At 40.0% G+C, this 23,637-nt stretch overlaps 1 protein-coding gene across 1 annotated transcript; it reads left to right on the plus strand.

The window, feature by feature from the left end:
- Nucleotides 1-59: 59 nt before the first annotated feature.
- Nucleotides 60-21,211, plus strand: DCT (dopachrome tautomerase). The gene is made up of 8 exons (XM_058186261.1): nt 60-372; nt 6,209-6,508; nt 8,403-8,503; nt 10,678-10,844; nt 14,318-14,497; nt 16,236-16,371; nt 18,838-19,039; nt 21,033-21,211. Exons 1-8 carry the CDS (start codon nt 60-62, stop codon nt 21,209-21,211), a joined length of 1,578 nt encoding a protein of 525 aa, XP_058042244.1.
- The last annotated feature ends 2,426 nt before the right edge of the window (nt 21,212-23,637 follow it).

Here is a 23,637-nt window from a genome sequence, read left to right on the forward strand (position 1 = left end):
TGCATTCAGAATCATAACCCGAGCAGCAGAGGTTTGCAGGCTCTGGAAACTAGATCTTGATGGCGTTCCTGCTGCAAGATGAAAATTTGCTTTGCCTGACGCTCTTTGTATATCTGAGCCTTGTTAGGCTTCCAGAGACAAAGACCCAATTTCCACGGGTGTGTATGACGGTAGAAAAGCTGCAATCCAAGGAGTGCTGTCCAGCTTTGGGGTCGAATCCAAACAATGTGTGCGGTTCACAGCAAGGCAGGGGCACCTGTGAGGAGGTACAGGTAGACGAAAAGCCCTGGAGTGGGCCCTACACTCTCCATAATGTGGATGATCGGGAACAATGGCCCCTGAAGTTCTTCAACAGAACCTGCCAGTGTACAGGTGAGAGAAAAAAAGGGAAGTGCTCCAGATGTTTTATGATTAAAGCTTTGCTGCTAGCAGGGAATTTTAGAATTGTAGTTGTGATACCTCTGAAGTATTGCTAGACTGGTCACTGTGACAAGATTCCTAACAGAGGATCTTAATCAGATCTGGGTTTCAGCGGGTTCTGACCATTTCTGGAGAACCAGTAACGGAAATTTTGAGTAGTTCGGAGAACCGGTAGTAAAAATTCTGACTGGCCCCACCCCCATCCATTCTCTGCCTCCCAAGTCCCAACTGATCCGGAGGAAATGGGAATTTTGCAGTAACCTTCCTCTGGATTGGGGAGGGAATGGAGTGGGGTGGGAATGGAGATTTTACAGTATCCTTCCCCTACCATGCCCACCAAGCCACACCTACCAAGCCATACCCACAGAACCGGTAGTAAAATTTTTTGAAACCAACCACTGATCTTAATGTCCTCTTTACTTGATGCTGCTTACCAGTTTTGAAGCTCATGTAGGTAAAACTACATGCTTTGAGTATTCTAGAGATTTCTGATAAGTTTTACTAATTGGCTTGGGTATTTTTCCCCGCTGTTCATGTTCTGAAAATGCCAGCAAGGCACATCATGAAAATATCTTGCATTGTCTATTTAATAATGTGATCATTCCTGAATAAGGCATGTTCATTGGATGACATTTGAGAGTTTTTCTTTTTTTTGAATTTATATCCCGCCCTTCTCCGAAGACTCAGGGCGGCTTACACTATATCAAGCAATAGTCTTCATCTGTTTGTATATTATATACAAAGTCAACTTTTATTGCCCCCAACAATCTGGGTCCTCATTTTACCTACCTTATAAAGGATGGAAGGCTGAGTCAACCTTGGGCCTGGTGGGACTTGAACCTGCAGTAATTGCAAGCAGCTGCTGTTAATAACAGACTGCATTAGTCTGTTGAGCCACCCAAAGGCCCTCTTTTTAGGCAATTTTGTGTCTATGAGAAGTGTGTATTTTGCAAGGGGGGAGGACATTGCCTCAAGTGAGATATTAGGAGGCATACTCCAAGGAGAATTGGTGACGGAAACTGAAAATGATTTGATTTATATTTAATATTCATGGGGTTACTTTCTAGCTAGGTATTTTAACTTGCCTCCTCTTTTGTCACATTAAAAATTACAATATAGTGACAAATTTTGAAGTCCCTAAGGGATGATTAATATTTGTGCCAACGTGCCAGCATTTGTTTTTGCAGCTGTCTATATCTCAATAAATTATGAATTTTTTTCATTTATGTTTTCTGGAATTATATCTAATTACAATATTTAAAAGTTTCAGTCCTAATTTCATTTTTAAGAAGTTTTGGAATATTTTGATATATTTCTTAGTGCTTTCAGGTTTTGTTTTTTTAATATAACTACCTTATGATTGTGATAAGGTCTTTGTTGCAGCATTTTCAACATTTATGGTTATATGTCTTCTATGTTTTCTTGACAGATTTATGTTTCATCTTCATTTTATACCAATTTTCCCATAAATTTTAACTGGAATAAATTTTATTAACTTTTTCCCCGTCATAATTCTTCCCATTGGTCCACTGCAAATGTATCTTTAAAATTTTGCATTCATGTTATCATGCAGTTTTTGATTTGTTCTTTCATTACCTGCCATCTCTTGTCGGTTTATATCTGCACCCTCTTCCCTTCCCTTCCATGAGGCCTCACAATCTCACACAAGGAGGGGAAAAGGATGGTCAGAGGTCAGTGGTGGAATTCAAATTTTTTTTACTTCTTGTTCTGCAGTGGTGGTTTGGTGGTAGGTGTGGTGCAGCTTGGTGGCCATGGCTTGGTGGGCATGGCAGGGAAAGGATACTGCGAAATCTTCATTCCCACCCCACTCCAGGGGAAGGATACTGCAAAATTTCCATTCCCACCCCACTCCAGGGGAAGGATACTGCAAAATCTCCATTTCCACCCTACTCTGAGTCCAGGCAGAGGTGGTATATGCCGGTTCTCCAAGCTACTCAAAATTTCCACTATTCCACCAAAATTTTCCAGAACCTGTCAGAATCTGCTGAATAGCACCCCTGGCAGAGGTGTTTTCCTGGTCATGTGACTTTCTTTCAACACAGGAACATCTAGGAGCATCTTATATCTTCCTCCAAAACATTGTTGGATTCCAACACTATCATTCATTGTGGCCAATCTTGAAGGATTATGGGGATTTCAATCCAACACTATTTGGAGAACATATTTTGCCCACCCTTGTTTTACCAAACCAACTTGTGGCGTAGCAGACAAACATAGCATCCCAGTAAGGGGACTATTTTGTCTTTTGATTCAGGCTTGGAGTTGTAGATTATCGAAATTGCGGCAGGAAGAATCTTGAGTTTAATATGCCACATCTTACAGAAATCCAGTGTAGACTTAACATTTGTATAATTGCAGTCATGAGCAAACATGAACGTAGTAGTTTTATATGCTTACAATTCTAATTGCCATTAATTCCATGCTAAAGACTCACTGTGTGTATATGGAAGTCTTGAACTGCATTATTGTACGTGGTGGATCTTATATTACTTAAGTCTTCCATTTTGTAAATCAGGGATAATTAAATCAGAAAGTCCGACCTATTCTTGTTTTCTTCTGCTAACATACTTCTTGTAAACGTTTATTGTTTGAATGTATTGTAGTAAGTTGACTGGTTTAGAATAGAGGTCATGGGTGCAATTACAAGCAATTACCAGTCATTATTGCTGTGAGACAGCTAATTCCATAATATGTCTTTTCTGAATGCGGTACGTTCCCATGCAGGCAGGCTTTGAAGGGCTAATGGAATTCTTCCTCCCAGAGCTATTTCTTTTTCTGAAAATAGATTTCTTGAAGGTTCTCACTGAGGTAATCAGAAACACATTGGAAAGGCCACCAGTGTAATAGTATTTTACTAAACTTTTCTATTACTCTTTACTATATCTTTATGATCAATTTGCCAACATAGCTAATAGCAGAAAAACTAATAATTATATGTAAACAAGGTCAGACTACCCCATGCTGAGAATTCTGAGGTTTTGAGTCCCAACCTTTCTAGATAATGGGAATATAGACCACATTTAAGATGCTCCTGTCCTATGCTCCTGCTGGCTTGATTCTAAGACGGCTTAAGAAAATCCTGCCTGGCAACAGCTAGCAAAATACTTAGTCTGGGCTGTAGGCTTCCACATATTTCCTTGGACAATCTTCTTGTTTCTGTCACCATCCCATCCTCTGAAAAGCAATGGCCAATCCCTTTCCTTTCTCTGAGTAGATCCTATATATATGTGTGTGTGAGAGAGAGGGGTGAAATACTCCTGGTTTGGACTGGATCACCAAATCAGCGGATGGTTCAGAGAACTGGTAGCAAAAATCCCTGCCCCCACCATGCCCAGCTGAGCCGCGCAATCATCAGAAGTTTTTTTTTTTTAAACTTTTAAAAGCATTTTTTCTTTGGCCAAAAAAGTGCTTTTAAAAGTAAAAAAAAAAGTCTCTGATGATTGTGCGGCTCAGCTGGGATAGTCAGAGGCTTTAAAAAGCATTTTTTCTACAACCTCTTTCGTCGAAGAGGTTGTAGAAAAAATGCTTTTAAAAGGCTCCTCTGACGATCCCAGCTGAGCCGCATGATCATCAGAGACTTTTTTTTTCTTTTAAAGGCAAAAAAATGCTTTTTTAAAAAAAGAAAAACTTCTGACGATCAGGCAACTCAGCTGGGATCGTCAGAGGAGCCTTTTAAAAGCATTTTTTCTACAATCTCTTTGGCCGAAATGCTTTTAAAATGCTTTTAAAAGTAAAAAAATAAAAAAGTTGGCCACGCCCACCCAGTCACATTACCTCCCCCACCAAGCCACACCCACAGAACTGGTAGTAACAAATTTTACATTTCGCCCCGGTGTGTGTGTGTGTGTGTGTTTACTTATACACATCTACCCACACAAGTTAAGTTAAATTTATACAGGTAGTCATAACATAACATAACATAACATAACATCAGAGTTGGAAGGGACCTTGGAGGCCTTCTAGTCCAACCCCCTGCCCAGGCAGGAAACCCTACACCATCTCAGTCAGATGGTTATCCAACATTTTCTTAAAAATTTCCAGTGTTGGAGCATTCACAACTTCTGAAGGCAAGTCGTTCCACTTATTAATTGTTCTAACTGTCAGGAAATTTCTCCTTAGTTCTAAGTTGCTTCTTTCCTTGATCAGTTTCCACCCATTGCTTCTTGTTCTACCCTCAGGTGCTCTGGAGAACAGCCCAACTCCCACTTCTCTGTGGCAGCCCCTGAGATATTGGAACACTGCTATCATGTCTCCCCTGGTCCTTCTTTTTGTTAAACTAGACATACCCAGTTCCTGCAACCGTTCTTCATATGTTTTATCCTCCAGTCCCCTAATCATCTTTGTTGCTCTTCTCTGCACTCTTTCTAGAGTCTCAACATCTTTTTTACATCGTGGCGACCAAAACTGGATGCAATATTCCAAGTGTGGCCTTACCAAGGCAGTCCTCAATTTACAGCCCAACTGAGCCCAAAATTTATGTTGTTAAGTAAATTTTGCCCCATTTTATGACTTTTCTCACCATATTTGTTAAGTGAAGCACTGCAGTTTCTTAAATTAGTGACACGGTTGTTAAGTGAATCTGGTTTCCCTATTGACTTTGCTTGTCAGAACGTTGCAACATGACTCCGGGACTCTGCAACCATCATAAATATGAATCAGTTGTCAAGCATCCAAATATACGGTAAATTACGTGACCACTGTCATAAGTGTAAAAAATGTTCCATCGCTTTTTTTCAGTGTTGTTGTAACTTTGAACAGTCACTAAATGAACTGTTGTAAATCAAGGACTACCTGTAGTTGCAAGATTAAAGCATCATGCAAATATGTGTTTTGTCCTTTTATTCTATCAAGAACTTCTATATACTTTCCCTTACCAGCATTAAGGAAATAGTACAGTGGTTAAGTTTAAGACTTACCGTATATACTCGAGTATAAGCCGAGTTTTTCAGCACGTTTTTTGTGCTGAAAAACGTCCCCTCGGCTTATACTCGGGTCTATACGGCTTATACTCGAGTTTTTTTTTTTTTTAAGCCACTCGGCTTATACTCGAGTATATACGGCTTATACTCGAGGTTTTTTTTTCTTCTTTTTTTCACATTTTACCGGACGGCGCGGGGAAGCCCTGCCGGTGCAGTGAGAGGGCGGGGGGGGGGGGCCGCCAGCCTTCTCCGCTGAGGAGGAGGGTTTCAACCGTAGGTGCCTCATTTCCCACCCTCGGCTTATACTCGAGTCCCCAGTTTACCCCAGTTTTTGGGGTAAAATTGGGGACCTCGGCTTATACTCGGATCGGCTTATATTCGAGTATATACGGTATATCTTTGCCTAGCACACAGAAGTTTGCTGCTGTAAAACCCAGTAGAAACATTTTGCCTTTTTTTTTTAAGAAATACAATTTTTGTGGATTACATAGTTTTCTTTCTCTTCTTTTTTTTAAATGTCCAGAATTTGTTTTACTACTTTTAAGTCACATGGAACATAAGAGCTCAGCTCCTAAAGAGTCCAGCTATACTTACGATCTTGGGGGCTTAACTATGTCCCAAGCCGTATTGTGTTCTTAGAAAATGTCTAATTTAGAAAATTGTGTTCTTAGTCCAAAAAACTTATTTTAACAACTACTTTATGACATAAGCTTGGCTTGTTCCCACAGGGCAGCATGTAGCTTTTGTAGGGACATGTTGTAATCACACGTGTTTGACATTTATGTTCTTTTCTTGGCATTTTTATTCGTATCCAGCAGTAATATAAATGATGCTGTCTTTCTCTTTAGGATATTTTGCTGGCTATAACTGTGGCGAGTGCAAATTTGGCTGGACAGGGTCCAATTGTGAAGAAAAGAAGCCTCTAGTTGTCCGGAAGAACATCCACTCTTTGACAAATGAAGAGCAAGAACAGTTTTTAGATGCCCTCAATCTTGCCAAGGCTACTATCCATCCTGACTATATGATTGCAACCCAGCATTGGTTGAGTCTGCTTGGTCCCAGCGGCAATGAGCCACAAGTCGCAAATTGCAGCATTTATAACTACTATGTGTGGCTTCATTATTATTCAGTCAGAGATACTCTATTAGGTTGGTGCTTTCCAGTTTGGTGGGAGGTTAAGTAGCGAAAAGAATATTGTAGGTAATATGGATGTAATTTATTTGGTACCCTATTACAATGTTAGAGGACTGATGATCTTTAGATCAGCTTCCTCCAATATGGGACTCCAGATTGTTCTTTTTTTTTTTTAATTTGCATTTATATCCCGCCCTTCTCCGAAGACTCAGGGCGGCTTACACTATGTTAAGCAATAGTCGTCATCCATTTGTATATTATATACAAAGTCAACTTATTGCCCCCAACAATCTGGGTCCTCATTTTACCTACCTTATAAAGGATGGAAGGCTGAGTCAACCTTGGGCTTGGTGGGACTTGAACCTGCAGTAATTGCAAGCAGTTGTGTTAATAACAGACTGTCTTAACAGTCTGAGCCACCAGAAGTTCTTACTGAGAAATTTGTGAGTTATAACCTCAACTTGAGAAACCAGGCTTGGAAAACTTCTTTTGCATGTTGGAATGCAACTTCTATCATCCCTAAGTATTGAAACTATTGCACATGTTGTTTGAGGCCAATGTAGGCCAGTCCATCAGCCAAAGTTTCCAATCTGTGCAGCATTTTGTTAACTAGTTCTCACCTTCTCCTGTTTTGGGAACAAAAGAAATAGCTTTTGCAGAATCTAATGGATGAGAAGTTATGACCTATCTATAATTTAACAGCAACTTGATCAATAAAGAACAGAAAAAGATTTCCCCACATGCTGATTTCTTCAAATTAAGCTGGAACTAAAGGCCCAGAAGAATGGAGCTGCTTTTTTAAAAATGACAAATACGATTTGTCCCTTTTTTGTCTGTGTGTGTTTTCTTGCACTGTTATGATCCTCCAAGTTGAATCCATCAACCAGACCTTCCAAATCTTCTTTATTTAATCTTTGCCTTGGACTGAAATAACTTGGAGACTGTCTAATTTGTGGCAGGCCTTAATCCATAATTAGTTAACAAAAATCAGTGTGCTTTATCAGTTGCTTCTACAAAGCAAGCTTTGTTCCTCTTTAGAATACTCTTGCTGCACTGAAGGTGTTGAGATGTGAGCATCTGGCTGCAGTACATTTTTACATTGGCCAGTATAAGTAATTAAAGGCTTATTTCTGGAGTACCAGAACTGGGCAGACAGCAGAGGGAAGAACTGTGAGGATTCCAAAGGAAGGGAAATCTATGACTCCAGATTTCATTAGAAAGAGGATAATTGCTAAACTGTAGTCCTGTGTTTTGCTCCTCTTGGCCATTGCCTTCCAGACCAGTTACACGTGCACAGGATAGTCACTTTTCAATTACATGGTTATATCAGGGATCCTTGGGCAAGTGAAGAAAAAAAAAATGAAGTGGCTATGTCAGAAAATAGGTAGTTTGGAGAAAGTTCCAGTGGTGGGTTGCTACCAATTTGCCCCGGTTCGGGCAAACCAGTAGCAGCGGCGGTGGGAGGCTCCGCCCAGACATCATCAAATACAATCTGTGCATGCACATGCACAGATGGGGCATGCGCACGAGCAAACCAGCAGCAAAGATAAGTGAAACTCACCCCTGGAAAGTTCCCTTTTTAAAAAAAATCCATCTATTTTTTCATATTAATTTCCTTATTTCAGCATATATATTTTTGGTCAAATCTTAACCCACAAAGATTAATGTGAAAAATGGCAGGTGCTGTTGAAAGGGTACAGGCAGGCAGGCTTTAGGGATTAGAGGTTGTGCACCTAAATTACGCAGATTTACAAGACAAAGAAAAACTAAGGCACAAAAATTGGAGAGAGAAAGAGCAGAAGAAAGAATGGTAGAGAGGATCATTGTAGATTTAATCTGTCTTTGTAGATCTAAGATATCTTTCAGAGTGTCTTTTTAACTGTAATTTTTGTTTCTCTCTGTTGTCAGGACCAGGCCGTCCCTTTACAGCGATAGATTTCTCTCATCAAGGCCCTGCTTTTGTTACCTGGCATAGGTATCATTTACTACTCTTAGAAAGAGACCTGCAGGTTAGTTGTCATCACTGTCTTCATTGTGTATCTGAAAGAAGCAACTAGGGCATCTCCTGGCCTCCATAATGCTCCAGGAAGGATTCTCAATACAAGAAATGAAAAATATGGCTCACTGTATCTTCCGCCAAGCCAAGTGGAGGCAGAAAAATGATAAGTTGGTGGGATCAAAATTGAATATCATTATTATTGTAACTGACCAGAAAACTGTATAATTACGTGTATTAATTAATTAATTAGTATTTGTATACTACTAAACACTCATGCTTGCAACCTTTAATTGGGCAGAATGGTGCATCATACGGTAAAACCTTTTCAAACAAGGTATCTCACATAGCAATAGCACCTAGACTCATATACTGCTTCATACAACCCTCTCTAACCGGTTTACAGGGACAGCATCTTGCCCTCAACAATCTGGGTCCTCATTTTATGAAAGGATGGAAGGCTGAGTCAACCTTGAGCCTGTGAGGATCAAACTCCTGGCAGTGAGCAGAATTAGTCTGCAATTCTGTATTCTAACCACTGTGCCACCATGTGGGCTAATTTACAGAATGTTGGGAGCAGGGGTGAGTTCTATGTACCTTTACTACTGGTTTGCAACAGGAGCGCATGTGCGCACTTGCTTGCTTGTGTGCATGCTTCTAAGCACGCACAGATTGTCTATAGTGATGTTTGGGCGGTTGGGCAGAGCCTCCTGTTGGTTTTACTACCAGCAAGAACTGGACCGAACCGGGGGCAACCCACCACTGGTTGGGAGCCATTACTACCGAGGGAATGAAATTTGGGGAAGTTGCGTCTGCTTCAGCATTGCTGTACTGCTGCCGCTGCTCTTTCAACAACGCTATTTTGCTGATCAGATCATGTGATCCTCAATTTCAGTGCTGTCCCTGGGAGTCCCAGACCCATGCACTGCACTCTCTTGCCCCACTTACCTGCTTGTTGAAAAATGAAGGGGGAAGAGGAAAGGAGGGAAGGAGGAAGCGGGAGGGAAAGCAGAAGAGAGGGAGGAAGGAAGGAAGGAAGGAAGGAAGGAAGGAAGGAGGAAGGAGAGGAAAGGAAGGAAGGAAGTATAGAACAGGAAAGAAGAGAAGGAAGGGAGATGGGAAAGAGCGTTATAAGGAGGAAGGAAGGGAGAAAGGAAAGAAAGAAGGAATAAGGAGGAAGAAAGAGAAAGGAAGGAAGAAAAAATAAAGAGGGCGGGCTGGAGGAGGGAGGGAGATTTTGTGGGTTACACTAGAAATCAGCATATATTAATTTTAATTCACTAATACTATTCTACCGTACAGTAAGGTTTACAAGAATGAATATTTATGTCTGTGATAAACCAAGAAATGTACATTTTCCTTCTACATAGCTATTTTTTAAACAGGTTTGTATTTTATAGCATTTTTAATTAGTTCATTCCATGTTTGAATAGATAGACATGAACCAATAAAATATGTAACAGTTGTCTTCTTATTCCCAAACCATAAAATGTCCATTTTTCAAACCTTCTTCTTGGTGGGCATATTTTTGAAATACACTGTTACTAACTGATGTTAGTAAAAACATGTATACATTTCCCCAAGGCTCTCTGTATCTTACCAGCCTTTTCCTAATAAAGAAGTATAATGCTAAGAAAAATAAACACCCTGAGAATGCATAATGTCTCCAGATATTCTAGACAGACTATTAGAATTCCTCTTATAGCTTGCAGGTAGAAGAACAATGTATTAGCACTAAGAAGAATCTATCTAATTTTGTTGTCACAGTCATCTTTAACACTCTAAGCAAAGCTATATTGAAATGCATCTGTGCTGCTTATTTTGTTGTTGTTGCAATATTGATTGGATGATGGGGTTCGTTAATGAGAGCAGACCAGAAAAAGAAAACAGGGAATATAAACTTATTCTAAAGCACTTTTTGCTATTCTGGTTAACCATTCTATTGCTGTTGGGTAGCTAATCAGGATAATGCATGAATTCTGAATTTTTTAAAAAAAGGTATGTGTCAGTTGGCAAATGAAATGGCATGGATCTTATTAATGGAATATATAATTTTCATGAACAAAGTCAAGAGATACTGCAAAGGTATGAAAATTTGTTAATGATGTATGTATCATTGCCAAAGACCAATATAAAGATGTGATTGATCTCTTTTCTCCATCTCTTCTCCACACCCACGGTTTTTAGCGACTGATTGGCAATGAGTCCTTTACATTGCCATTCTGGAATTTTGCTACAGGCAAAAATGAATGCGATATTTGCACGGATCAACTTTTTGGAGCATCAAGGCCAGATGAGCCGAACCTAATAAGTCGCAATTCAAGATTCTCAGAATGGGAGATAATTTGCAATAGGTAACAAACATTTTGATACCAGTGAAACATTGATGTTCAACCTGTCCATATTAATTTCCCATTGCGACTATGGTTAATTATCTATCTTTCAACTATTTAATCAATATAGAGATTGAATTCAAATACTGTAAATATACTTCTTGAGAAACCCTCAATATTTTTAAACTAGTGGTGGGATTCAAATTTTTTTACTACCGGTTCTGTGGGTGTGGCTTAGTGGGCATGGCAGGGCTTGAGAGGGCATGGCTCGGTGGGCATGGCAGGGAAAGGATACTGTAAAATCTCCATTCCCTCCCCACTCCAGGGGAAGGTTACTGCAAAAACCCCATTTCCTTCTGATCAGCTGGGACTCGGGAGGCAGAGAATAGATGGGGGCAGGGCCAGTAAGAAGTGGTATTTACCACTACCCCAAACCACTCAAAATTTCGTTTTGAAATTTTGCTGAAACCCACCTCTGTTTTAAACATTGAATGATTTATATAATAATTTTCCATTTTACTAAACAATCCTAAGCTTCATGATACTTCAGTGAAGGTAGCCTTGGTGAAGTAACACAAGAGGAAAGGAGACAATATCCAAGGCAACTCCCAATTCTATGATTGACAAAAGGTGATTATGTAACAAAAACCTATTTGACACATCCTTGGCTCAGGCACAACTTTAGCTGGTGCCACCACCGAGGTAGTAAGGAACCCCTTTCTTGATGCTTATGTTTGAACCAAAATATCACTTGTATATGCAAGGATGACTCTGGACCCCAAATAAGCTTCATGGGGCTTCTTAGAAAGTCAGAAATATGGCAAGAGATCAGTAAGTTGATCTCAAGTAAATTGGGATGGATTGAAAGGAAGAAAGATCAGCGTTACCTTAGGTCAGTGATAGTGAACCTTTTCGGTGCCGAAAAGATAGCATAAATAGCACGTGTGTGTGCTCATCAGGGCTGCGCTCTGGAAAAGTCAAACTTCCGTGTTCTAGTGTGCATGCGTGCCTGACAATCAGCTGGCTGGCATGCATACGCAGGCCAGTTTTTGGCAGTGCCGCATGCGTGAAGGGATCACGCTTCGGAAAAGCTGAACTTATGGGTTCATGGGCACCTGAAAATGAGCTGATCAGCGCACATGCGCACACCAGTTTTTGGCACTGCCGTTCATGCAGTTACCTCATGCCTGCTGTTACCTCATGCCTCCCACCGACCCGTACGCTCACACAGAGAGGGACTTCTCAGGGTGCCGTCCGCCAAGCAATGTCGGCTGGCGGCCCCCAGGGGAAGATCCTTCTCTGTGGGGGCTCCTACCCTCTGGAACAAATTTCCCCTGGGTTTACGCCAAATACCTGACCTTCGGACCTTCCGCCGTGAATTGAAAACACATTTATTTATTCGCGCGGGGCTGGCTTAAATTTTATTGGTTTTAAATTTTTATTATTAATTTTTAATGGGTTTTAGTTTTATATGTTCGAAAGTTTTAGGCCAATTATGTAATAAGTTTTTTAATTTGTATTTTAATTGTATATTGCACTGTTTGTTTTACCTTGGCTGTACACCGCCCTGAGTCCTTCGTGAGAAGGGCGGTATAAAAATCGAATTAATAATAATAATAATAATAATAATAATAATAATAATAATAATAATAATAATAATAATAATAATAATAATGTGAAGGATAGCTGATCATTATGTGCACATGCATGCCAGAAACCCGGAAGACAAACAGGCAAGGCAGCATGTGATGGGCGACGTGGCTTCGTGTGCCGCTTTTGGCACGTGTGCCATAGGATCGCCATCACGGCCTTAGGTTATGTCTCCCATAACAGCCATTTTGTGAATGGGCAAAAGAACTCTCTGCAAGATATTTTCCAAATATTATATAAGCCTCCCAAAAGCTTAAAACCATTAAACCATGTTATGTGAATAAATTCCATGATCATGTCTTGTCTAATTCTCCCCTCTTCCTCTAACGCTCAATTATTTTCACTAAATTATGAGAAGGAAAGCCATTTCTTCCCCATGGGTTGCTTTTGCTCAGGGCCTCCAAGCTACTGATGCCAAAACTTTAACAGGATTAAAGTTAATATTGTTAAGGCCCAAATACCTCATGTTCAGTTAATGCCAAGTATCTGATTTTTTTTCCCCACAGCACTTTAGCCATTTTAAGAAGTAACATTACGGTTTGTTTTACCTCAGAATTGGTAAAATGAATATTTTAAAGATGTGCTTCTTAAAGAATGGCCCAAGGACCCCCCTGGGGCTCCCCCAAGTCCTCCTCAGGGGTTCGCAAAATCAGATTTATTTGTCAAATGTTTAAGGTATTTGGCAAAAATGTAAAACAATGTCACCCTTATCATTATTTTTATTTGTTAAAAAAGACCAGGTATTCTCAGAAAAATATTTTAATATCTAATCAGTTTAATATTGTTATTTTTATGTGATTCAATAAGTAAACTTACTACAAATATGCAATTTTACTGTTTTAATACAGTAAATATTAATAAATATAGCACAAACAAAATCCCTTTTGGGATTCTGCATAATTTTTAAAATGAGAAGGTGTCCTATAAACAAATAGTTTCAGAAATCCTGTTCTACATAATAGTATCTTCCAGTTTTACATAGAGTGGCTGTTGTTATCCTGTAAACAATTTTACTGTGTTTCCTCAAAAATAAGACCTATCCCAAAAATAAGCCCTAGCTGGATTTTTTATGTGTGTGCCTAATATAAACCCTATTCCAAAAATAAGCCCTAGTTAATAACCCTGCCCACTCCATCCCATTGTCTGGTTGTACAAGGTGGGGTGAGATGCATGCATAAAAATCAGACTAGGGTGGTGGTGGTGGAGCTGCCCCACGTGCCCTGCACCTGCTTACCTTAGGACCTCAGCATCCAGGCCTCCTATGTCCTGACACCTGTCGAGCCACTGACTGACTTCTGCCGCCACTTGTGGCTGGATGCCATGTGGTGCATCATGTTGGTGCTGTTACTCACAGCAGGCCCCATGGCACGTTGTGCTGGTGCCACCTCACAGGTGTCAGGGTGTGGGAGGACTGGCTGCAGTGGTCCTAAGGGAAGCAGGTAAAGACATCCCCCTAAAATAAGACCTGGTGCTTATTTTGGGGGAAACACGGTAATTGTAAACCTGACCTTGGATGTCTTTTGTATTTTGGCTTTCATCACCCTCAACCTGCACACTAGAGCTGTTATTTGTGCTTATTGAGGATGACATTAATTTTAATCCACTACATAGAAAGTTCCAAATTGATATAGAGTGATTATTACCAAATATTTTACGGTATAGATTATCAAAATTCTGCTAACTTTTTTAAAAAAATCCTTTGTGCTATTAATTGTTCGGGTAACCAATAAAAGTTTTAATTCTTTTCTACTGTGTAAGTCAGTGAAACAAAGTTGGTCAGACATTACTAACCAGATCTAACTAACAGATCTAACTATTGCTATCTGTCTTATTTTGAACCTAAGTTTGAATGATTATAACCGTCTGGTCATGCTGTGTAATGGAAGCAACGAGGGGCCTCTACAGAGGTACCCTTTTAGCAAAGCCGGTGATAAGCTGCCAACCCTGGAGGACATTCAGAAGTGTCTCTCTCTTCAGGACTTTGATAAGCCTCCTTTCTTTTGGAATTCTAGATTCAGTTTCAGGTGAGTCCTTTGAATTTCAGAAGGGGTTTTGCTGCTTGACAATGGCTTTTACTTCTTGCTGGAGATAGTTATATGTGACATAGAATAGAATTCTTTATTGGCTAAGTGTGATTGGACACATAAAGAATTTGTCTCCGGTTCATAACCTCTCAGTGTGCATACAAGCAACAAGTGATAAATCATGATCACAATCATAAAACACCATCATCAGAAATCATAAGATAGTCATAGGATCCTAAATAAGCAATCAACATGAATCATAATAGAATAGAATAGAATAGAATTTTTATTGGCCAAGTGTGATTGGACACACAAGGAATTTGTCTTGGTGCATATGCTCTCAGTGTACATAAAAGAAAAGATACGTTCATCAAGGTACAACATTTACAACACAATTGATGGTCAATATATCAATATAAATCATAAGGATTGCCAGCAACAAGTTATAGTCATACAGTCATAAGTGGAAAGAGATTGGTGATGAGAACTATGAATATTAATAGTAGTGCAGATTTAGTAAATAGTGTTGAGGGAATTATTTGTTGACAGTGTTGAGGGAATTATTTGTTTAGCAGAGTGATGGCCTTCGGGAAAAAACTGTTCTTGTGTCTAGTTGTTCTGGTGTGCAGTGCTCTATAGCGTCGTTTTGAGGGTAGGAGTTGAAACAGTTTATGTCCAGGATGCGAGGGGTCTGTAAATATTTTCACGGCCCTCTTCTTGATTCGTGCAGTATACAGGTCCTCAATGGAAGGCAGGTTGGTAGCAATTATTTTTTCTGCAGTTCTAATTATCCTCTGAAGTCTGTGTTTTTCTTGTTGGGTTGCAGAACCGAACCAGACAGTTATAGAGGTGCAAATGACAGACTCAATAATTCCTCTGTAGAACTGAATCAGCAGCTCCTTGGGCAGTTTGAGCTTACTGAGTTGGCGCAGGATACTAAATAAAAACAATCAACATAAATCATAAAATACAGACAACAAAGTTACGGTTATAAGAAGGGCATCTCAGCGCATAGACAGTGTTGTGGGAAGTAATTGTTTAGCAGAGTGATGGTATGGGAAAAAACCCCTGTCCTTGTATTTAATTGTGTTGGTGTGCAATGATCTGTAGCGTTGTCTTGACGGAAGAAGTTGAAACAGTTTATGTCCAGGATGCGAGGGGTCTGTAGATGTTTTCTCACCCTCTCTCTGGCTCATGCAGTATACAGCAGTGGTGGGTTTCAATTTTTTTTTACTACATGTTCTGTGGGCGTGGCTTGGAGGGCTTGACTTGATGAGTGTGGCAGGGGAAGATTACTGCAAAATCCCCATTTCCTCCCAATCAGCTGGGACTTGGGGGTCAGAGAATAGATGGGGGTGGGGCCAGTCTGAATTTTTACTACCGGTTCTCCGAACTACTCAAAATTTCTGCTATCAGTTCTCCAGAACTGGTCAGAACCTGCTGAAACCCACCTCTGGTATACAGGTCCTTAATGGGAGGCAGGCTGGTTGTAATTGTTTTTTCTGCAGTCCTAACAATCCGTTGAAATCTGTGTCTGTCTTGTTTGGTTTCAATGCCAAACCAGACAGTTAAAGAGATGTAAATGACAGACTCAATAATTCATTTGTAGACCTGTATCAACAGCTCCTTGGGCAGTCTGAGCTTTATGATTGGCGCAGGAAGAACATTTTTTGTTGTACTTTTTGGATGACATTTTTGATGTTAGGTGTCCATGCTTCTTTATTTGTCTTTGCCACAGGAACGCATTGGAAGGTTTTACTGAACCAGATGGAAACCTTGAGCCGCCAATCATCGGTCTCCATAACTTGATTCACTCCGTTTTGAATGGAACGGGTGCTTTCCCCTATTCTGCAGCAAATGATCCTATTTTTGTGGTATATTCTTCTGCTTTTGATTTCCATAAACTTTTAGAATTAAATATGGCTAAGTAAGAACTTTTCCCCATGTCCAGCAGGAAATGGATTTATGCCCAAAATGGAAATAATACTTTCTACTGATTAATATATCTGACCTCTGTTGACTATTATGCTTTTAGCTTGGAATAGCACTAAGCAGGGAACTGCAAATATGGCAAAAATGTTAAGAGGTCAGTTGCAATAGTATGATAGACTATTAGTCTTTTAAAAAATGAGTATTTCATGAACAACACAAAAAAAACCCTGCTTTCTTGACATTATTGTACACAGTGAACTGCTTTGAGCACACATAAATGGGACACAGAACAAAATATGCATGTTATATATCAACATATGAAAATTTAATTTAAATAGACCATATACGTTATATATGTTTTGCGTTTTATTTAAATTTATTGGGAAGCAATTCAGGCATTTAATTTATCTTGCAGACCACTCAAAATATTCAGTTAATTTTCACTTTTCTTTACCGTGTTGTTCTTGTGCCCATTATTGAAACATTATTATATTTCATATATTCTGTGCTGAAGTCTGGAGCACTCAGAAGTTTACAATCAAATCAGGTTATCAGTTACCCCAAATTAGTTACAGTCAGTTACAATTACTTCCCAATGGTAGAGAAAAGGTATAATTAAAATTAAAAGATCCAGTGGTATTTTTTTCCCCATCACTTATCTCATGTACGTTGCTCACAGATCTGGTGGATTAAAAGTGAGTTTCAAACATTTGAGAAGCGCTTAATCCCCACATTTGATAGATTAGGAGCCAAGAGTGAATCATATCAGTGGACAATATTTGAAATGCTTTTCCAAATCCTGCTCCAGATTTAATCAGTATTATTATAAATATCCCAGCTCTTTGCAATAGACAGAATGCCTTATAATGAGATAGTAAAATCTGGTTCATTGTTATTTTAAAATGTGACATTTATTATGCTGTTCTGAAGCCAAGAGTATCCGTTACTTGTTATATTATTAAAAACAGCTGAAAAGAAAGTGGTATTCTGCAAAGATAGCATATGGACACACCCTGAAAGTGTGTTTTTCAGTACTTCACCACCACCCTATGGATTCTGGGGGCTAAAGATGTTGTAGGAGGACAGCTGTGTCAGTCTGTGGTGGGAAAAAAAATCAGAGGGGGGTGGGTAGGTCTGGTAGATTTTTTCCCCCCAATCAACAAATATTATTAAAAAGCATGACGCTGCAGCATATGGAAAATTAAACTTTTTAATAAAATCTGTTAGTCAAAAAGATGCTTACCAGAGTACTTTTGATTTTCTGTGAGCTCCCTCTGCTGGTTAAATTAAAGTTTGATCCCTGCAGCTATATAGTACAAGTAACCAAAAGAGGAAGGACTTGAAAATTCACTCTTAGTAAATTTCAATAAGAATGCCAAGATTCTTCTCAGCAGGTTTGAAATCGTGGTTTGGTGTCTGAAGCAAAGCATCCTCTGAGACCCGGTTGTAATAAAGAATCTTAACCATCATGAAGAAAAAGGCAATACTATTTGCTTCAAATGGAGAGTCTTTCAAAGATTGATTCTCTCTTTATAGAAGGACACGAGGACAAAACAACAACAAAACAACAATAGAACCCTCTGTTCATAAGCATTTAGACCTTTTTCTTGAATTCGGAATTCCAAACATCTGGGATTATACGTTGATACTATAGGAAGACTGTGTTTTAAAGACTTTTTTTTGACTGGTGAGCCTGCGCTAAATTTGTCAAAAACTTGTGGATAGGTTTTTCACACACAGCTTTGTTCTTTTGCCAAAAAACTTCCTTGAAGTCTGTTTGCTTGTACAAAATTGTTCTTGGAACAGAGCCTACAGCAGCGGGTGAACGATACTGGCTGAGATGCTATTTCTGAGCTCCCCCCCAACCCTGATGTTTTAGTTCTGTAGTAAATTTCCAGACACCAAGAGAGCAATTTCCCCACCAATTTGTAGCAGGAACCTAAAGGAAATGGATGAGTGAAGCTTCTGATGGACTTAATGCATTTTAAATGTTGACAGATTCTTTCACGGTGCTCCAGTGTCTCCATCTCAGAAAAAAGGGGAAAAAAAACCCCTGAAAATATTATTTCTACTTTCTGTAGTTATATCCCCCTCCAAATGAACCTGTGGCCCCCAACTATAACAATATTTACCCCTGAGGTTTAACCTGAAGCACAGACCAGTTTGCAGATACTACCTGGAAGAGAATATGGGTTAGTTGAACCTTTTGCAGAACAGAAATGGGTAATTCTATCATTTTTCTTCTGGAATATCTTTCATTCTTCAGGACAGAGGATCTCTTGAGTATGATGGACAAAGACGCATGGTGAATATGGATAGCCAGAAAGTAGTTATGGGTAGTCGTTTGTTTTCATTATATTTGCATAGCCATATTAATAATTTAAGATGAATATCAATTGGTATTATAGGTCCTTCATTCCTTCACGGATGCTATATTTGATGAGTGGATGAAACGATTCAACCCATTGGATAGTGCCTGGCCCCAGGAACTGGCACCCATTGGTCACAACCAGATGTTTAACATGGTGCCCTTCTTCCCCCCTGTTACCAATAAGGAAATGTTCCTAACTGCTGAGCAACTTGGCTATAGCTATGACATTGATCTACCAGGTAATATTAATCTACCCCACCCCCTGAATTTCAGAATTCTTTCCAGAGGTGGGTTTCAGCAGGTTCTGACCAGTTCTGGAGAACCGGTAGCGGAAATTTTGAGTAGTTCGGAGAACCGGTAGTAAAAATTCTGACTGGTCCTGCCCCTATCTATTCTCTGCCTCCCAAGTCCCAGCTGATTGGGAGGAAATGGGGATTTTACAGTATCCTTCCCCTGGAGTCGGGAGGGAATGGAGATTTTACAGGATCCGTCCCCTGGAGTGGGGTGGGAATGGAGATTTTACAAGATCCTTCCCCTGCCATGCCCTACAAGCCACACCCACCAAGCCATGCCACGCCCACCAAGCCACACCCACAGAACCAGTAGTATAAAAAAATTTGAAACCCACCACTGATTTATTCTTTCTGAATTACACAACAGTCAGGCACCATGTTACTGTAGTTGATGCAAGATCTTTGTGGTTGATGCCATGGAATTAGTCTGCAGGTTTTAAAGGTCCAGCTGTTCTCACAGTAACTTTTTGAGCCAGGTGTCAGGGCTGCCTCTGTCCATTTTCTAGGAAAGAAAAATCCTTGTTTCCACAGATTCAAAGAAAAGTACTTTTACTAGGAATGAACCGAAAGCAACACGTTTTAGGCAAGATCTGAGACAAAGAGTGTGAAACAGCAAATTGAAAGAAACTGTAGAGCCCAACCCCCTTGTAGCTAGGTAACCAGAGGGCTGCTGCATACCAAAGCTAGAAGAAATGACCTTGGAGAGATGAGCAAAGCCCAGACTGTAGTTGCAAAGCTGCAATGAAAGATTCTCCACTGACCCCTCCCCGCTTGTCCATGGCAGCAAGCACCAGGTCAACATGAAGAAGCTTTAAATCCAAAAGAAAATCGGAACCCTTGTGACCCTGGTTTTTATACTCCCCACATTAAATCCATAGTGTCTCTGCTTCTCCCAATTTCAGTTCAATGTACTGTATTTTTTGGAGTATAAGACGCACCTTCCCCCCTCAAAAAAAGAGGGTGAAAATCTGGGTTCATCTTATACTCCAAATGTAGCCCAACCCAGCTTCTCAAATGGAGGTTTCGGAGGCTGAAAGAAGCTTCAGAAAAGAAGCCCCCAAACAGAGCTGCAGAGGTTTTTTTTCTGAAGTTCTGTTTTGGAGGCTTTCAGAGGCAGAAAAAGTTTTTTTTCTGAAATGGAGTTTCATAGGCGGGGGAGGGGGGGAAAGCAAAAAAAAAAAAAAGCAAGGCACAGAGCTCACAACCAAGGAACCTGTTCCTAAAATTCACCTCTGGGAACCATCCTGGAGGGCCATCCACCTGCCAATCAGCTTTTTTCTTATTTTCCTCCCCAAAAACTAAGGTGCGTCTTATACTCCGGTGCATCTTATACTCTGAAAAATACGGTCTCTCTTTTTTGGTTTTTAAATGCAAACATATAATCCTATTTTTAAGAGCTACGATGGAGTACCTAATGTTTTTCATATTTTGCTATATATATATATATATATATATATATATATATATATATATATATATATATATATATATATATATATATTTGTTTTCTGAGGTTTTGTGTTTGTATGTAGGTCTTTGGTTATTCAGGTTTTCTCCGCGTAAAATTGGAAGTGTCTTGGCGACGTTTGACGAAGTCTCATTCGTCATCTTCAGGCTTCAGCTTCGTGCTTCGTGCTTCTTGCTCCCAGAAGCACGAAGCTGAAGCCTGAAGATGACGAATGAGACTTCGTCGAAACGTCGCCAAGACACTTCCAATTTTACGTGGGAGAAAACCCGAATAACCAAAGACCTACATATATATACACACACACACACACACACACACACACACACACATTTATATACATATACATATACTTATATATATGTAGGTCTTTGGTTAAAAACCTCAGAAAACAAATATATATATATCTTTGAAAAGTGGTGCTTTTTACCTACAACGTTGTTAACACCTCATAATGTTTCTCTACTTTTTCAGAATCTGAAGAATCCCAGTCTTGGGGTCTGGTGATAAGAGCCACTATTCTGGGAGCTCTCTTAGTTTTAGTTGCGGTGGTCCTTCTGCTTATCCTCTTACAACACAGGAGACACCGGAAAGGCTTTGAGCCACTATTAAATCCACAGTTCAATGTAAAACGGTACATGAATGAGCCATAGCAATGAAGTGCTGCTTTACAGCATTTTCTCTCCCCGCTTCCTGTTAGATCTTGGATTTAGTTATAGCATTTCCTCCCCCGCCCTCAACCTTGGTGGCTTTAACCTGCATGGAATCTTTGGGAAAAGTACTTATTCATCATTCTTTTGGAGAAATGATCTCAGCACAAGTTCCCCAAAACTGCAAATAGGCAAGACCAGAGTCATAAATTTGAGAGGGGTGGCCATGTATTTTGAAGGAGTAAATAAAGATATGAGGTCACAAAGAGGGACATAAGACTGGTTGTACACCCAAGCCATTAGGATAATATTTTATACCACCATCATCTACTAGCTAATCACAGAGCTACTCAAATTTGATTGCATTCCTGCTTAGTGTTTCTGTTATTTTAGTATGTATTTACTGCACTGTTTTATAAAGAGAGCACCCATAACCGCTTCTGTGAGAAAAAACCATCAGCATTGCTCCCTTAACTATTTTCTCTTGAGTCTATGCATTCATTCATTTTGGAAGCTAATTCCAGGAATAAATCCCAGGAAAATCAACCAAAGAATGAGTGCACAAAAGAACAACAAAGATGATTAGGAATCCGGAGGCTAAAACATGAGGAATGGTGGCAGAACCTGAGTACGTCTGTAGGATCTCTCCTTGAGTGGGAGGTTGGACTAGAAGACCTCCAAGGACCCTTCCAACTCTGTTAATCTGTTCTGTTCTACTCAATGTGTAAACAAAAACAGAAAATAAAGGTTTTACCTGTATTTTTCTAGAAGTAAATTCTGTGGCATTTGACAGGACTATGTAATGTTCTCCAGTCACCAGTTCTAAGCCAGAGATCCATGTCTCTGTGAAGCTGATCAGAGATGAGATTCAGCCGCTTCAGGCTGGTTCGGTTGAACTGGTTGTTAAATTGTTGGCTGGCCCCGCCCTTCCCCTCTCCGCCCCTTCCAGGAGTCCCCACACAGCCTGTTTTGGCACCCAGGTAAGTGCAGGGAGGCCTACTAGACCCAAAACAGGGCGCGGGGGATGCGCCATGCCCCCCATGGCCCATTTTTGCTCCCAGAAGCTTGCAGAGAGGCCTACTAGGTGTGTGGCACAGCCCCTCTGTGGCCTGTTTTTGCTCCCACGGGGGTGCAGGAGGCCAAGTGCTGCCTGTCACAACCCTGGCCACGCCCACCCAGCTGGTCATTAGGGCAGAGAACCGGTTGTTAAATTATTTGAATCCCACCACTGAAGCTGATGGATGTTGATGCTCGAATCCATTAAAAGCTACTCCTATTATCCACCTTGATATATCAATAACCACCTGAAGGTTCCAAGAGAGGCTGGATTTAGCTGCCAGTTCAATGTTACAGCATGTCAGAAATCTGAAGAATTGTAGGTGAAGGAGAATGCAAGCCTTCTTAGTTGGCTTAACTAAAGAAACTGCAAAAACATTTTGTTGCTATTTGTTTTCAGTGACAGGTGGGTTGGGAATTCTGAGTTGTTTCCGCCCCCTAAAAATCAGAGCCAAAAACTATGATTTGTTCTTGGCTTCTGATCTGTCAAAAGCTAGGAATCCCAGTTTGCACAAGCCTGGAAACTTTGGAAGTGGACCCTCAAAATTATTACAGTATTATATGTTGCATGTGAGAAGAAAATTAATCAATTGCACTATTTAAATATTAACAGACCAATTTCATGGGAAATAATCATATTAATACTAATGAATGAATTTTGATTTGAATTTAAATTGCCTGAAATTCTACTTCAGTGACTTCATTTTTGTCTTGTCCCTTTCTCATCTAAATGATTCACTTTTGCAAAAATGGCTGCAGGCATTTCTTTCAAAAGCCAAATGCAGCCCTTGTGTTGCCTGAAAGAGTTTGGTCCCATTTGTGGATAGAAAAAACAACTCACTATGAAACCCCAGAGACCACTAATGTGATGCTGGGTGGAATTCTAGATCAGGGTTTCTCAGTTTCAACAATTTCAAAATGTATGAACTTCAACTCCCAGAATTCCTCAACCAGCATACCTCTAAAAATTGCTGAGATTTTTTTTTTAGTAAAAATTGGTGAACTAGAAATATGTGGGATAGACAGCATCACCACCACCAGATGGATTTGTAACTGGCTGACAAACTGTACTCAACAAGTAGTCCTTAACGGTACTACATCTACATGGAGGAAAGTAAGCATTGGGATACCACAAGCTTCGGTCTTAGGCCCAATACTCTTCAATATCTTCATAAATGACTTAGATGAGTGAATAAAAAGGGAATTCATCAAATTTGTAAATGATACTAAGCTGGCAGGAATAGCCAACCCCCCTGAAGACAAGTTCAGGATCCAAAAAGATCTTGAAAGGCTTGAAAACTTGAAAAATGGGCCCTATCCAACAACATGAAATTTAATATGGAGAAAAGCAAGTGTAACTGTGAGAGGAACCT

Source organism: Ahaetulla prasina, chromosome 5 (genome assembly GCF_028640845.1).
Source record: "Ahaetulla prasina isolate Xishuangbanna chromosome 5, ASM2864084v1, whole genome shotgun sequence".
NCBI classification, from domain to species: domain Eukaryota; kingdom Metazoa; phylum Chordata; class Lepidosauria; order Squamata; family Colubridae; genus Ahaetulla; species Ahaetulla prasina.